Source organism: Diplotaxodon limnothrissa, linkage group LG4 (assembly GCF_057381915.1).
Source record: "Diplotaxodon limnothrissa isolate DT_005_m linkage group LG4, D_limnothrissa_male_GT1.1, whole genome shotgun sequence".
Classification (NCBI taxonomy): domain Eukaryota; kingdom Metazoa; phylum Chordata; class Actinopteri; order Cichliformes; family Cichlidae; genus Diplotaxodon; species Diplotaxodon limnothrissa.
In genome coordinates, this window is record NC_140599.1 from 14,838,257 (window position 1) to 14,855,854 (window position 17,598).

The 17,598-nt window shown below is 43.0% G+C and overlaps 1 protein-coding gene across 1 annotated transcript; it reads right to left on the reverse strand.

Annotated features, from left to right (window-relative positions):
• Nucleotides 1-384: 384 nt before the first annotated feature.
• recql5 (RecQ helicase-like 5) lies at nt 385-16,423 on the reverse strand. Its single transcript, XM_085352256.1, has 19 exons — nt 16,317-16,423; nt 16,030-16,151; nt 15,409-15,930; nt 14,464-14,560; nt 13,260-13,371; nt 12,993-13,155; nt 12,836-12,918; nt 7,658-7,879; nt 7,467-7,560; nt 4,284-4,323; nt 4,142-4,200; nt 3,848-3,918; nt 3,625-3,718; nt 3,370-3,546; nt 2,635-3,251; nt 2,480-2,546; nt 1,124-1,345; nt 965-1,037; nt 385-883 (listed from the first exon to the last, which is right to left on the reverse strand). The coding sequence occupies exons 1-19, from the start codon at nt 16,411-16,413 to the stop codon at nt 759-761; spliced, it is 3,057 nt and encodes a 1,018-aa protein (XP_085208382.1). The 5' UTR covers nt 16,414-16,423; the 3' UTR covers nt 385-758.
• Nucleotides 16,424-17,598: the final 1,175 nt, after the last annotated feature.

Consider the following 17,598-nt stretch of genomic DNA (forward strand, 5'->3'; position numbering starts at 1 on the left):
TGTCATCTTAAACGTGACAGACGGCTATCAGAGGACAACTGTGACAGCATTTTTAATGTTTCCTGAACAGAGAGCTGCAGACACTGTACAACAAACCAGTATTTTAGCTTTCTGACACACCTTTACTTGTCACTCACACACACACACACACACACACACACACACACACACACACACACACACACACACACACACACACACACACACACACACACACACACACACACACACACACACACACACACACAAACAAAAAAAAAAAAAAACCAGACAAAAAGAGAAGGGATTAAATGTTCCAGTATGGCAACATCGGAAGATCCCCAAACCAGCTTGCTCAAAATCGCACGCTGTTGTTTGAATGCCAATAATTACACCTCTGCTTTTCCTGCTATGAGAAGCCTGTGAAAAACCTCAGCTGGCTTCCTGCTCCAAGCACCACTGGGTCTGCATAACTCTGCACTGTGATGTAATAAGACCATGTGAATTACACACAGTTTGCAGTTTAAAAAGAAGTCTCACACATGCATCTGTCTGATCTCTCAGGCTGCAAAACTGTCCCTGTTTTATTGCTTACTATTTATTAACCCAAGTTACAGTATCAGCAACCATCCTGGAAAACATTTTAAAAGAATAACAAAATAGCAGCAAGTGGACCATAAACCTCGTCAGCAGGCATCTGTGACAAAGCCTGAGGTCATCGTAACCGGAGAAGTTTAGGCACTGTCAAAGAGGAAGGGCTACATATTTCCTCCCCCCATTCATTCACTTTTGGCTGTGGTTTTACAGCTGTGAGGTCTCTTAAGGTGCTTCCAGTCTGCCTCGCTCTCACAGCGCTGGACGCTGCTGAAGAACTTCTTGATGAGAGCCTTGGCCTCTGCTTTCACTGTGGACCCAGAGGCTGGAGTTAAAGAGGACCAGCACACAAAGCAAACTGCAAGTTAGAAATTTCCCATGCACCCTTTACCTTGGCCTTTCCCCCTGCTCCTTCCCTCTGTAAGAAGGTGAGACAGGTAGCGAGCGAAAGACTTAAACAGCTCCTGCGAAATAAAGAAAGAATTTTAATCATTCTGCTTTTAATCGCAAACCTACTTTTTTTTTTTTTACAAACACAGCACTCGCTCACCTTTGTGGCAAACTTTCCCTGAGTGTAAAAAGGGTCCAGGTAGCGGACCACGATATCAGCTGCTTCCTTAAGTGTTACAGGCTTGGGCGAGTCAGTGGCTGGGTGCAGGGCTCTCTCCTGCACGTTGGGGTTGAAGGTTACTCTCCTGCTGCTCTCATTCCCGGGCCGGCTGCGCTTCGCCGGAGGGGGAGACTCCGTCATGGTTTTCATGTCATCTGTCACCTGGACACACATGTCATGATTGTTCACAAGCATAAAGTCAGATTCAGGACTCCAGGCAGAACTGAAATCTATGGTTTGGCCTGCCAAAGACTCCAATCTGGATATCTTTGGAAAATGTATAGGATGGTATAAATTTTAGAATTTTAACTGTATTTTCATATGTTTAATGGCTTTCCCCCCATGGTCCTAAGAGATATCTCTAAGTAAGAGATAAACCATTAAATAACAGAGTGTTACTGTTCCTTCACAACATACTAGAGAAATTTATGATTTTTACAGATGGTTCACAGAACAGATATATTTAAAAATATAGGGGATTAAATGTGTGGCTAAACATCTTTACACTATCAGAAAGGAGTTTCACTGGGCCGCCCACTTAAGATCAAAGTGATCTGTACGTGGCCCACGATGTAAAATGAGTTTGACATCCCTTCTTTACAACATGGACTTTAATGAGGAGTTTTCTATTAAAACTAATATCTATCCCCATCATGCTGATGCTCAGTCTGTTATAGAAAAGAGAAATTATGCTGAACAAAAACGAGACTTTGGATTTAGATTGTGTGGATTGTGGAAAGAGGCTAAATGTGTTTTTCTATACTGATAATTCAATATTGTCTGAAGCTATGCAGGAAATTATAAGGAAAACTGAAGAGTGACAGATTTCGACCCACTCCTGCATACTTCAGGTGCTTTGTCGAACACGCTATTTGGTATTTCGTAAAAGTTGCTAAAGCTCCACTGATTGAATAACTGACAAGCTCAAAACCTCTGGCATTAACATCAGCACAGAAACTGTGCGCCAGGAGCTTCATGTCATGAGTTTCCATGAGTTGCTCGAGCAGTTGCTGAATGTGTAGGTGGCCCAGTTCTTTTGTCCATACAGTGAATGCTAAAATTGTATGCCAACTGACTTCCTGTGGAAAAACCCCAATCTGAGTGTAAGACAGATTATCATGCTCAAACTCTAATCTCTTAAAACTTTACTTTGTCTTATTTTGTCTTTATACATTTGTCCAAAAGTCTTATTTTTGGACAAACTTATAAAGCCTTTGGAGCACTTCATCTAGCTTCAAACTGCTGAGCGGAAAGACTTGTTTCAAGAAGGACTTTTGTGGGTGTACAGACACCTACCCCGGGAATTTCACTTGTGTTAACCTCTTCTTCACTTGGTTTAAGTTCTTCTTCGTCTTTGTTTTGTCTGTGGGAGAACAGGGGGAAGAAAAAGCAGTTAAAAGTCAATAAAAGGCTTTTTTCCGCTATTTCTGATCAAATTAAGAATCAAATACTCTGTGATGGACGTCAGGTCCTGCTCAGATGTCTCTTGAACTGGTTCTGCAATATCAGCTCCGTCCTCCTCGTCATCATCAGGTATAACAATTATCTCAGATTTGCTTTCTACGAGGATCACATCCTCAGTCTCTGACTGTGCAGCACTGCTCTCTCCTTCTGACGCAGCAGGTGAGTGTGGTTCCTGGTTGATGTATTCCTGGGAGATGGAAGCTGCAGCGGGAGATAAAGTGGCTTCGGGCTCCCTCGGCATCTCCTCCTCATCCTGGCTTTTCTCTGGAGTATGTTTCTTCATGAAAAAATGAGAAATGTTGTGGGAACTCTTTGCTGCTTCCGCCAGCTTCTGCTGCTTCTTGCTCATGGCTCTGCCTCCTTTAGTCGGGCTGCTCAGGGAGGTCGTGACGGCATTTGCTTTGGCTTTGATGGGCGATGATGCATCTGTGTTGGCTTCTTTTCCCTGCATAATGGTTTCTCCTGAGTAGCCATTGAAAAATCCGCCGCTTGTCCTACCTTTGTTAGCCCCTGTTTCCAACATGGAGGGGTTTATTAAATCCTTAGCAGTTATGAAGGGGTTAGAAGAGCCCCGTTGGCCTGCCCCTACCCTCTTACGCTTCAGCTGGGGGGGAAAGAAAACATGTTTTCCTCTGAATACTCTGCAGCCACAAAAACCTCCAGTTTTCCTTTAAAAAATAAAAAAAAAATAAAAATCTGGGAAAGTAGAAAAGCAATGTTACCGAGTACACCTCAGATGCCAGCGTGAACCCCTGCGGCTCATCAGAAAACGAGGATGAAGAGGAGGATCCAGCCTCTTTGAGTTCTGTTTCTCTGGAATCGCTGCCGCTGCTGCTCCTAGCACCTTCTGCTTTATCTCGACCTGCTGAAGCAGGTGCCGCTTTCTTCATCTCTGTTACCTTGACAGAATAATAGAGCTAAGCATAAACATTTCCCTCTATATGGCAATGAGACATTAACAAAAAGCCTGCACTTACCTTCTTTAGCACCACAGCTTTGTACAAGTTAGAGGACTTGCTGTTTCTGAAGACCTCGTGTTCAATATCCACCGCCAAGGACAGACTGTCAGAGCTGAGAGACAAATGCCGACACTTTGAGAAAAGTTAGTTATATGTATTTTTTTATTTTTTTTTTGCAGTATTTTTATGTTTGAGGAAAAATGTTTAAAAAAAAAAAATCTGAATGAATCTAGATAAGTACTTGAGTGCATCTTCTGCCCCCTGCTGGCCTTGAAGTGCCTCCTGCAGGAGGTACAGGCAGTGCTCTCTGGCCTGAAATACAATATGAATCTTATTAACGCCTTGGAAAACGCTCACTTTCTGCTTTTACTGTACAAAATGTCAAACACCAACGAGCCACAGCCTTTTAAGCTGCTGCGTTTTGGGTTTTTTAACGCTGCTTTTCTCATCACATGGCCTGAGTCGCTGAAGGACGTGTTCATAAATGCAGCAGATATGAGGAATGTGTGCGTAGTGTTCAAGTTTTGTCTTGTACCTTTACACTGAGTTTGGGAATTCTCTGGCTGCTGGCCTCTCTAAGCGGGCAGTCGATATCTACACAGCAGAATAACACCGGTTACAAAACAGGACAGAGAGAGTTATTCACAATCATTTTTACTGTTCGTGTTACACGTTACCTGGAGGAACAAACTCTTCCCTCTGACTGCTGTCGTTACCCTAAATAAACACGAGCACAGGCAGAAGGGAAGCCTTCAGTATTCACACGTGTATTAAAGCCAGAACATAGAAGACAACAGTGAGCATTTATTATATACGGCTTTGGGACCACGACGCAATTTTTTGTTGTTTTGCCTCTGTACACATCACATCACTGAATGTGCAGACTTTCTCATTTAATTCAAGGGGTTATCAAATAATTCTGCATTAACTGTTTATTAAAATGAACTGGAGAAACTAATATACACTCAACAAAAATATAAACGCAACACCTTTGTTACTGCTCCCATTCCCCATGGGATGGACGTAGAGACCTAAAATTCATTCCAGATACACAATATATCCATCCCTCCCAAACAGTGGTCACAAATCAGTCCAAATGTGTGGTAGTGGGCACATCTGCTATATTGAGATAATCCATCCCACCTCACAGGTGTGCCACATCAGGATGCTGATCTGACATCATGAGTAGTGCACAGGTGTACCTCAGACTGCCCACAACAAAAGGCCACCCTGGAATGTGCAGTTTTTTGCGCTATAGGGGGTCTGGGGACCCAGAACCGGTCAGTATCTGGTGTGACCACCATTTGACTCATGCAGTGCAACACATCGTCGCATGGAGTCTATCAGATTGTCAATTGTGGCCTGTGGAATGTTGGTCCACTCCACTTCAATGGCTGTGCGAGGTTGTTGGATATTCGTGGGAACTGGTACACGCTGTCGTATACGCCGGTCAAGCACATCCCGAACATGCTCAATGGGTGACATGTCCGGTGAGTATGCTGGCCATGCAAGAACTGGGACATTCTCAGCTGCCATCTGCCCTGAACAATGTGAACCATGATTCATCCGTGAAGCGCACACCTCTCCAACGTGCCAGACGCCATCGAATGTGAGCATTTGCCCACACAAGTCTGTTACGGCGACGAGCTGGAGTCAGGTCAAGACCCCGATGAGGACGACGGGCATGCAGTTGAGCGTCCCTGAGACGGTTTCTGACAGTTTGTGCAGAAATTGTTTGGTTGTGCAAACCAATTGTTCCAGCAGCTGTCTGGGTGGCTGGTCTCAGACGATCTTGGAGGTGAACCTGCTGGATGTGGAGGTCCTGGGCTGGTGTGGTTACACGAGGTCTGCGGTTGTGAGGCCGGTTGGATGTGCTGCCATATTCTCGGAAACGCCTGTGGAGACGGCTTATGGTTGAGAAATGAACATTCAATGCACGGGCGACAGATCTGGTTGACATTCCTGCTGTCAGCATGCCAATTGCACGCTCCCTCATTGCTTGTGGCATCTGTGGCATTTTGCTGTGAGACAAAACTGCACATTCCAGGGTGGCCTTTTGTTGTGGGCAGTCTGAGGTACACCTGTGCACTACTCATGATGTCAGATCAGCATCCTGATGTGGCACACCTGTGAGGTGGGATGGATTATCTCAATATAGCAGATGTGCCCACTACCACACATTTGGACTGATTTGTGACCACTGTTTGGGAGGGATGGTTATATTGTGTATCTGGAATGAATTTTAGGTCTCTACGTCCATCCCATGGGGAATGGGAGCAGTAACAAAGGTGTTGCGTTTATATTTTTGTTGAGTGTAGATTGTTTTTAATACTTGGATGAAGCGTAGACTGCCGTTTCCCCCCTTGAGCTGCTTGGCCTGGACTTCATCCACCTTCAGTTGCTTCTTGTTTGTGAGTCTCTTTGCATTTAGCTTTGTATTTAATAACTTTAAAGCATGCTCTGTTGGTTAGAGATCAGCTGACTGGCTTGGCAATTGAAGAATCTTCCATTTCTTCTCCTTCAGAAACTCTTGAGTTGCTTTGTGTCATTTTCCATTTGTGCTGTGAAGCTCTGATCAGTTTTGCAGCATTTTTCTGAATCTGAGCAGAGAGTATAGGCCTGTGCACATCCATCAGCAGTCACCATCATCAATAAAAGCTAGTGATCTATATCCGCTGGCAGCCACACATGCCCATCTATATCACTGCCTCCGCCATGTTTGACAGGTGATGTGGTATGCTTCTAATCACGAGCCGTTTCTCTCCATCTCCAGATTTCTCTCAGCGCTGAACTGTTTTCAGGCTCTTTTGGATATTTTGTGATCTAGCCTTTCTGTTTCCATTCATCGAGCAATCTCCATTTTAGACGTTGTTAATGATGACTGTTAAGGACTTTTTTTTTTTTTTTTTAGACATTTTAAGGATGTTTTTCATAACCACAGAAATAATTCTGTCATCATCCACGTTTTTCAGGCGTTTTGATGTTGCTGAGCTGGTCAGTGCATTCAGCATTTTTAAGAAAGAACATGACTGTGTGATTGGCCACTCTCTCTCTCTGATAGTTACTTTGTTTTTTCAGTCTAATGATGCCTCCCTCACTTGCTCCAGCGTGTCTTTGGAGCTCACATTCACAGTTCCCGTGAACACTTGGAATCCACCTCTGATATTCTTCTGCTTAACATTTCATGAAAATAACACAAAGACGGATAACGGGGGACTGTGTGTACAAATGTCTGTAGCTTCCAAACAGCTAATGCGACAGTTTTGTAAAAACTTTCAGAGTTAAAGCTGAAAGTTGGCACTTCAATCGCATCATGATGGCTTGATTTAATATCCACCACAATTAACAACATTTTATCATCGTCCAAAAGCCTGTGCATCTGTAGTTGAAGTGCAGAATGTCTCTTTAATGTGTAAAGAAAGAAAGATAAAAGAACCATAGTTTTAAGCTAGCAACATTTAAATGAAGCTCTGAGCAACGAAGCCCTGAGGCATCAATAACCTCCATAACTCTCCACACACTATAATGACTTGTTTGTTCTTCCTGCTCAGTTTCTACTTTTTTTAAATAATCATGGCATTCCTGCTTTTTATGCTATGTTATAAACAGTTTGGCCAACCTCCTCTTGGACCTGATGAGGAATACTTTAGTTCAAATGTTGTAAAAATTCCACTGAACATGTGGGAGCCATTTAGCAAAAGCAGCATTTACAGGGCCTGATAGCCCCAGATGGCTTACAGATGTGCAGAGGCACAACACAAACACTCTGGAGATGCTGTCCTTACATTTAGAAATAACGTATATATTTTGCCCAAAGAGTATGAGCTGATTTTCTCTATTTCTTTTTTTGTGGTAATCACCTTGCGCATGCTCATCTGCTTCTTGAAAAGCTCAGAAAACTCCTTCTTCCTCTTAAAAGGATCATCTTCACTATAACCTTCCCCTTCATCATACCTGCGAAGCAAAACATCGGTGTTAACCTACAGGATCAACCATCAAGTCATAAATGCAAGCGGGACATTTCACACAACATCACTAAAAATCGTCCTGCCTTTCAAAGCCGTAACCCTTCTTTCCTCCTCCATAAGTGTCCGACTGGAACCCGAACGCTCCCTTGGGCTCGCTGCTCTGAGCCGCACCGATCTTGGTGCTGAGCGTGGCCGCTCTCTCCAGCTGCGCTCGCACCAACTTGGGGTTACGGCAGTAGTCGCAGGCCCCCGCGCAGTTCGGCGCCGTGTTGCCGAAAAACTTTGAGATGGTGGCATGGCGGCAACTGGTGGCAGGACGAGAAAAGAGCTACCGTTGAACAGACGAGTTAAAGAAAACACACTCTGCAGTTTGCAGTTGCAAAAAGGCATCATCTCATCTTTCTGATAATGTTTTAGAAACAATATTGATCTTTTAGTTGTTGTGTAACCACCATATCAATCCCCATAATCAATACTTTTGTTATGAAATAGGTCAAGCGCCACTCTTTGTCCCATGAAAAACACAACGCAGTTGCATCAACACTAACCCTAACTAACTGTTATCGACGGATATGAAGGATGGATGCAGAGGCACAAAGTCTGGATTTGGAAACAGTCGTTCAGCGTTGTTTTCTTACAATTTCAAGGTTTTTGAAAAAAATAAATAAATACTATTAATGTCTGACAGCAGGTCACCCGCTTCCTCTGCAGCATGTTTCTGTTCACAATCCCTGCTTTAGACGGGATTTTCTTTTCAGAAAAAAGGTCTCTTGTATCACACTATCATATCCAGCATTACGCAACGGCCAGTATTCTCTCACACACACACACACACACACACCAGCACTTGGGAAACAGCCCATTAGACGAGTCATTTCAGCAACATACCAGCTACCTTGCTAGAAGTGGAAATGCTGCCACCTTCCCTTTCATGAAACAAAGAGAAGCACTAGAAGAGGTGGGGAACGACAGAGAGGCAAACAAAGCTCTGTGAAGCAGGACTATCAAAGAGAAAACAGCCTTTGAGGCAGACAAAGAAAAGTAAGACACAGCAGTAACTACTCTGTATGTGCGCGTATGAGACAGCCACAAATCAAAAAACCAAAGAAAACAAACAAAGGGAGCAACAAGAAGCCTGGAAGAGGGGAAGAGATGAGAAGACTCAAAGCGACTGAGGAGTCAGAGCAGCGTGAAAGAGGGCAGAAGAGCGCCGGATGAAATTTGTTATCGTCTACTTTCCCCCCCTCACGTGCAGTTTGTCATCAGTGACAGTGGAATTAACCCTCTTAACTATATCTCAACCTCCACCGCTAATCTCAGGCTCGCCCGAGCACCACTCCTCCTCCGGATGACGTCCCCACAAACAAATTAGCACGCAGCCTAAAGCAAAGGCACTCAGCTGGCAGCTCCGTCAGGGGAAAGAAGAGAATGACACGTTTCCGACCGACTCCTAATTGCCAACTGGTTTTGCGATTTCTGACAGTTTAGGCTCGGCCAAGTTTCACAAAAAAACCAAAAAAAACCCCCAAACTAAACAAACAAACAAAGAAACGACAAGAAGTTTCCGATCAGCAGGTAAGTGCTTTTAAATGTTTCTGTGCGAGCGCAGCGTGAGAAAAACAATTCAAGCAGACGAATGTGTAAAATGTGTTTAAAAATAGAGAATTTCTCAGAGTCACATGCATGTGATCTGTAAATACTGTTCATCGTTTTAACGAACATACAGTCAGCTCCAAAATCTGTTATTAATCAGCATCGCGTTCCACACAAGCTCACGGTCTCAGGTAGGGCTGCCACGATTAGTCGACTAGTCACGATTACGTCGACTATCAAAATCGTCGACGACTAATTTAATAGTCGACGCGTCGTTTGAAGCTTTGTAAGATCACAAAAGACGCAGGAATCAGTAGTAGGATTTAAGAGTGTAATAATGGACTGAAACAGAAGATGGCAGCACTGCATGTCCAAGGATGCCAGCTGCCGTTAAACCCCGAAGAAGAAGAAACTGTGTCCCAGAATTCATAGCGCGGCCCAGCTTAGTTTCCAACAATGGCGGCAGCTGGTTAGTTTTAATATTATTCTTATTATTCTTTCTGGGTCACAAAATAAACGTTTAACATATTTTCAGGCGAGAATGTAGCTGTGTAAACCTCAAATATCTGCTCAGTTTATCAAGACACCACATATTTTCAAAAGCGCTCCGACGTTTTCGGAGGCATCTGTTACCCACTAGCTCGATAGCTAGCCGGGGGCTAGGCTAACTAGAGCCGTGAGAACACCGGACTCCCGGCAGATCGTTTTCAAACCCACCGCCGTCTTTCACTACTCAGGTTAAACATGATATATAAGTCACTTAGATAACTTCAAAATGTTGTTTGGCTTTTTTCAGTGTTTTATTTGTTCCTGAGTAAATCGGTTTGGATGAGATTAAAGTTATAGTTTTTACACAGCTGAATAAACGTCAAGCAGACAGCTGATCATCAGAAGTGTGAGATGCTGGAGAATTTACTCCGGTGTCCTGTTATATTTTAGATAGCAAGGAGTTTATTAAACTCCACCGAAACACTCTGCAAATGTCATTAAAATTTAATAAACTATCATCTTGTCTTTATTTTTAGTTAGCACATACCTTAAACACTTAAAGCTGAAAGCTAATGATAGTTATATAAGAGCAGATGCTGCTGGTGCAATAAGCTGTATGCTGTATGTTCAATGGATGATGATCTGATTAGTCGACTAATCGCAAAAGTAATCGCTGACTAGTCGACTATCAAAATAATCGTTTGTGGCAGCCCTAGTCTCAGGTAGGAACAGCCCGCATGGTTGGAAAATCAATCCTTCCTTTTCTCCTGACTTACACTTTCATACTAGGATTTTTAAAAAATAGCATGAAAATATTTTGTAGCATTAATTTCCCACATCACTGTGTGTAGCATAGCTATAATACATGTGGCCCATTTAAGCTGTTTTTATAAAAGTACTGAGTTAGCTCTGTGGCTTTTTTCCAGTGAGCAGAGCAGATATGTATTACTGGATTTTACTGGAAACAACACATTACACTTATACACAGTTAAAGCAATGCAGCACAACCTTTCCCCACATTTAAATTTTCGAAGCCAGGAAGGACAAGTTAGCTTGTGATCATGCAAATCTTCCCCCGATCTCATCCTGGTTTTGAGTATATGTGATACAGGTTTCTGACAAGGAACACGAGACACATACACTTGCATAAATTACACAGTGCAGGTTTACAGATCCTGTGGGTGGAGTTGATCCCTGATCTGATCTGTCACCAGCTCGGCCACTGAGAACAAAGAAAGCTGTGAAACCTGGCTAAGGTATGCCACAGTATCCTGATTTCTAACAGTGTACTTTGGATAGTATTACCACCTTATCCACACTTCTGGAACCAGGATGTTTACATCCAGAATACTCAAAAGCATGTGATCAGAAGGAGGATACACTACCATAACTCCTCTGAATTATCAAGACGTCATGTTGACCCCCAAGTTTCCAGGCTTTGTCCTCAGTGCCAGTGTAATAACTCATATTGTAGTTATTTTCAATAGTTTTTATCCTTTTATGCTTCGTACTGCAAGTGTTAGTTACAAAGAACTCTCAAAACTAGAAATGCCACACGCTGTCACACCCATTCCAGCAATTCAGCACCAGCTCAATGACTTGCCACCCTACCACCGCCCATTGCACACACTGAAGTGTCTGCAGAGCCGTCTGATTAACACATTTATCACAGAGAAGGGCCTCGTTCTGTTCCTCTTGTTAACTCAACCCATATGTGAATCAGCCCGTCTGTTTACCATACTCTCGTAAACAGAGCAGCTTCTCTATTAATCGAAGGTCGGCGGTTCGATCCCCACCTCTTACAGCCTGCATGACAGAGCAGAATATTGTTCCTCCAGAACACTTTTAAACCCGGTTGGATTAAAATTGTTCAGGCACAGAAAAAGCACCAGTGCATTTACCGCTTTCTATCAGACACACGTTTCTTCTCGGGCAGTGAGATTCCTGCCTTCTCATGACAACCCGCCCACTAAACCACAGGCTGAAAAACTGCTTAGCTCTGACATGTAAATAGCAATTCCACCTCGCCCCACTCACAGTGTCACCAGTGAGCAACAGGAGAAATACCTAGATTGCAAGGGAAATAAAAGAGGTGCTGTATACCTGTCTTCACTAGGATGGATGCCAGAGAACAGACGCTGAACCTCCTTGGCAGAATCTGGGTCAAGCTTCAAGGTCTGCCCAATGCCAACCCCATAGAGCTGGGAGCTTTCTTCGTCCTGCTAACTTTTATTCGTGAGTTTTTGGTCGATATGTTTTTTTCCCCCACATTGCTTGTTCATCAATAAGCTGGTCATGACATTGTTTATTTGCTGCTCTCCCACAGTTGTAGTCCTGCTCATCACAGTGGTGACCTGCGCGAGCTTCTGCTGCGGCTGCTGCAGCTGCTGCTGTCGCAAGAGGAAGCTAAAGGGTCCCGACCTTTGAGCAAAAACAGACACAACTGCAAGCTCTCCACACAGCGAGTCCTGATCGTGTTTTAGAAACACACACACACACACACACACACACACACACACACACACACACACACACACTGTACAGGGTGCATGCTGTGCAGCACTAAAGAACCTCAACCCTTGGACAACAAAACACCTGCCAAACACCGTAAAGGATGTCCTGCAACGCTGCCAAACACACCTGCTCGAGTCAACAGGCTTTCAGGAGAGTCCACATTCCTTGGAGCATCACTGCACTCCCAACAGCGATCCCTGAGGACAGGGCAGGGCCAACTCCAGCTGTGTGTGAATCAGGCAGAAACTTCTTGGACCATACAGGACTGAACACGTGTATGAAACTAACTTTAGGCAAACGGTGAGAAATGACTGGGAATGCCCGATTGGATTGTTTTTTCTCAGAGCTTTCTAAACATAATGATGTGTCACTCTAAAGTAATGAGAACTGGCAGTCAGACTTCTGAGTTAGTCAAGAGCCTCAAGCAGGAAGCAGCTTTCAAAGGATGGTAAGAGAGGAAATCTGCCCTCTGCTGTCCAGAAACAGAAATGCACTCTTTATCTAAAACTGCACGTTACATACTGTGGAACAGGTGAAGGCGTTATGTTATGATGTAATGCTTTAAGCCTGCACTTATTGTCAGTTATGCTTTGATCTGTATGTAAATAATAATAAAAATAACAATAATTATAACCTGTCACCGCATGTGTGAATCCTTTACTTACCCTTCTTGTTCACAAAAAGACACCATGGCTCCAAAGTCAGTCATTGCGGTTTTGTCAGTGTCCTTTGCAAAGCCCCGTTTTTCCTGCAGACACATTTAAACACATATAAAAACTGTGCAGCAAAGAGCTTTCCATCCTGCTCTGCTGCTAATCTGACCTGCTTTCTTGCCACTTCCTGCCGAATGAGGAAATTAATTTGCTCCTTATCTCTCGGGGAGTAGTATGTGCGACAGGCGGAGGGCAGGCCATCTCTCCCCGCTCGCCCAGACTCTTGGTAGTAGCTGGCCAGAGACTTAGCGAGGTTCCAGTGAGCTACAAATCTGCAGAAACATTTGAATACACAATGGCAGGGGAAAAAAAAAAAAAAAAAAAAAAACTAGATACAAGAAGAATGCGAGTGATAACTGTGCATTTGCAGCCTCACCTGACATTGGCCTTATCTACTCCCATGCCAAAGCTGATGGTAGCCACAATAACCAGCACTTTCCCCTGCATCCACTCATTCTGTACCCCTGTCCGATCTGTTGCCTTCAAGCCTACAAAAGTAGAGCTCAAACACTCAATTTTACACATCCTATACACAGATCAGGCATAACATCATGACCAGCTGCCTAATATTGTGCTCATTCTGCTTTTGCTGCCAAAAAACAGCCCTGACCCATCGAGGTATGGGACTCCGTTAGACCCAGAAAGGTGTGCTGTGGTGTTGGGCACCAAGATGTTAGCAGCAGATATTTTAAGTCCTGTAAGTTGCGAGGTTGGGCCTCCGTGGATTGGACTTGTTTGTCCAGCACATCCTTGGGCAAGACACTTCACCCGTTACCTACTTGTGGTGGTCAGAGGGCCCGGTGGGAGGCAGCCTCGCCTCTGTCAGTGCGCCCCAGGGCAGCTGTGGCGGCTGTAGCTTGCCATCACTAGTGTGTGAATGTGTGTGTGAATGGGTGGATGACTGAACATGTAAAGCGCTATACAAATACAGGCCATTTACCATTCAAACAGGCCACAGCCATCAGAGAATACAAGTCCCATGAAGGGGTTAACATAGTCTGAAGCAATGCTTAGGTAATTGGTACAAGTCAAAGTAACCCAAAGTCACCCAAGGGATCCCAGCAGAACATTGCCCAAAGCACAACACTGCCTCTGCCAGCTCACCTTCTTCCTATAGTGCATCCTGGTATCCTGTTCCCCAGGTAACTAAGCATCTGACCATCCACAAAAAATGTGATTCAGACCAGGCCACCTTCTTCCATTGCTCTCTGGTCCAGCAATTTGAGCTACAGTAGCTAATCTCTTGGATAGCCAGCCTTCATTACCCCCGGTTCACCACTGCTCCTTTCTTGGAACACTTTTCATAGATACTGACAACTGCATCTAGGAACGCCGCACAAGAGATGTAGTTTTGGTGATGCTCTGATCCAGTCCTTTCCTGCTAACACATGAACTTTGAGGACAAAATGCTCTCTAATATTTCCCACCCACTATGAGGTGCCACAATGAAGGATTAATGAGTGTTATTCCCTTTACCTGTCTGTGCTCATAATCTTATGCCTGATCAGTTTATATAGATGTAAAAAAACAAAACAAAAAAAAAAGGAGGTAAAAAATAAAATAAAATAAAATAATTTTACCTGCATGATACGGCTTAGCTACGACTCCAAGCTTCGTCAGCTGGTGAGCTACCGTCTCACAACCTTCCCTGGTCCGACAGTACACAATCCCACATCCCTGTTTACGAACATCAGACAGTTTGATTAAGCCAGAGTTTGCATGAAAGAAAATGGCAAAGAGTGTTATTCCTCCACTCTAGGCAACAAAATCAGTTGTATTCACACAAGAAAATGCTGTGTGAGCTCAATCAAGCCGTTAATAACAACAGAAATGTTATAAAACAGAGAAAAGGCACACAAACAATCCTGAAATAAAATTTAACAAAAAGTCATTCTAGAAGTAAAACATACAGCTGCTAAAATGCTTCAATAATTAAAAACTTGTTCTGTTTTTTTTATTTTTTTTATTTTATTTTTTTATTTTATTATTATTATTATTTTTTTATGTAAATGGCAAAGTCGTTTAAACCTTTTTATAAGTGATGCTTAAGGATGGGAATTGATAGGAAATCAACCACTTTAAAGAACTCTACCAATTCTGCCACAATAAGTATTCAAATATCCATCCAGAATTAAACTAGAAGCTAACTGTTGGGTACCAAAAGCATCTGGTCAACATGCAACTTGCTAAGGGACATTTAATCTAATCTAATTATAGGGGTTGTATCTATTTATGGAGCCTGTATCTACACTTTCGACACTGTGTGGATCAGAGAAAATCCCAAGTCAATTATTTTGCACCCAATTCTTGTTTTTTAAAGTCACATACAATCATTCCCCAATGCAAAAAGAACAGTTTAAAAAAAAGTAATTAAAAGCTCAGAATTTGCATGACATTCATGCCCATGATGAGTATTTTTAAACTTGTGGCCAAAAATGTAAACCCCTTAGGCAAACTGTCGCTACTCTATCTGAATATTTCTGTTTGTAAAAAGGATAACACATGACAGCCTACAGTCTACAAACCTGTCCGTTAGATCCACCTCCAAGTGATAATGTTTTCTTAATGAAGGCACAAAGGTGGACGTATGGGTTTGGCAGCAGCTCCCTGAAAATCACATCATAGTGCAAGTTACTCCGGAAGACGGGTGTAAGAAAAGAAAGCGGCGAGGACAGCCTCAGGGACTGAATGATGTCCTCCTGTACATTCTTGGGTGCTGTTGCTGTTAAGGCCAAACAGGGAACTCCTTGCAATCGAGCCCGCAGTTCACCCAGCTTGAGGTAGTCTGGTCGGAAATCATGGCCCCACTGCGAGACGCAGTGAGCCTCATCCACAGCCAGGTAAGACAGCAAGCCACGGGAGCACAGGTCCATCAGGCAGGGCTGGAACGCGGGCGAGGCCACCATCTCTGGAGTGATGTAGAGAAGCTTTAGCTTCGGGTTGCTGCTCCCCAGGTCGGCCAGGATCAACCGGCGCTCACTCACTGGGAGCTTAGAGTTGATGGAGCAGGCAGGGATGTTTAACTCCTTCAAGTGATCCACTTGGTCCTGGATAGAAACACGAACAGGGGTTAAAGCAAACCTGATACTGCAAAACTTATTCGAAGGTTTTGGATTGGAGCTCAGGAGCTAGAGACAGACGCTAACCTGAATGAGAGCGATTAACGGGGATATAACCAGAGTAATGCCCTCAGCAAGCACTGCAGGCAGCTGGTAGCAGAGCGACTTTCCTGCTCCAGTAGGCATGCACACAAACACATCCCTGTCACCTGCAGGAAGACCACAGAGACCACCGTGTTACACATTATTCTGTCTCTCACTGTCTGTGAAAACCAACTGAACCTCACATTCAAAACTAAAGACAAACAGCAGTTATGTTAGCTTGCTAACGTTCATCTAACAGAGAGGCAGACAGGAAAAATGAGCCGACTTACCTCTTTGGACTGCTTTAACAACATCTTCCTGCAGTTTAGACCTGAAGGTGTCGAACCCAAAGTGGGTTTTTAAGGCCTGTTTTAAATTTGTTGTCATCGTTTGACTACCTGCTGGGAACTCATATAAATCTTCTTAGGCATCGTCGCGCAGTGATTGCGTCATCACGGGCGCGTAAAACACAAAAAAAATGTAAAGAAATATTTTGTTTGTTTGCTTCTTTTAACGGCGTTAAATTCAGTTTGAATATATTTGTTATAGAATTATTTGATTTAATTTTTTTGATTAAAATTGTATGCGTTATTTTGTATCTGCATTTTGTCATGGTGAAAGAGTTAGAGTTCTGTGATTGGTCCCGCTGATACGCCTTTCAGCTTCTATCGATAACAAATAAGTCCTGAATTTCCTAAAAATAAATAAATAAATAAATAAATAAGGACCTTTAAACCATACAAACGTCACATGCAAATTATGGAAAAATTCTGTAGTTGTACTGAAGAGGATTAGTATGGAAGAGGATTATGGCCACTGGGGGGAAAAAGTGGGCACATGTTTTTTTGTTTTTCTTCTTCTTTTCCAGAATTCTGAGAAAAAAAGTCTGAATTCTATGGAAAATTAAAGGTCAGAATTCAAACTTTTTTCTCAGAATTTTCTTTTTTTTTTCCTCAGAATTCTGACTTTTTTTCCCTCTGAATTATTTTCAAAATTCTGACTGTAATCTCAGAATTCTGACTTTTTTCTCAGAATTTTCTTTTTTTCCCCCCTCAGAATTCTGAAAATAATTCTGATGAAAAAGTCAGAGTTCTGAGATTAAGGTCAGAATTCTGAGAAAAGAAAGTCAGTCAAAAAATGAGGGAAAAAGAAAAGAACTATTTTCAGAATTCTGACTTTTTCCTCAGAACTCTGGAATAGAAGAAAAAAGACGTGCCCACTTTTTTATGGTGGCCCTAATCCTCTTCCGTACATTTACATTGTTTAGGATCATCGTCATGTTGAAAAATGAAGCCACTACCAATCAAATGTTTTCAAGGTTTTGTTGCATCATAGATTATAATGTAATCTAGTTCTTTTTTTCAGTTTTTTTTTCTTTCTGCTTTTAATTTTATCAATCTTGATTAGATCCCCAACACTGCTAGCTAAAATAGAGCCCCAAAACATGACAGGGCCTCCACCATTTTGCAGATGGCTGTAGACACTCACTATTGTATTTCTCTCCTGACTTCTCCCATACATATTGACAACAATTTCAACCAAATACTTCAAACTCACATTCATCACTCTATA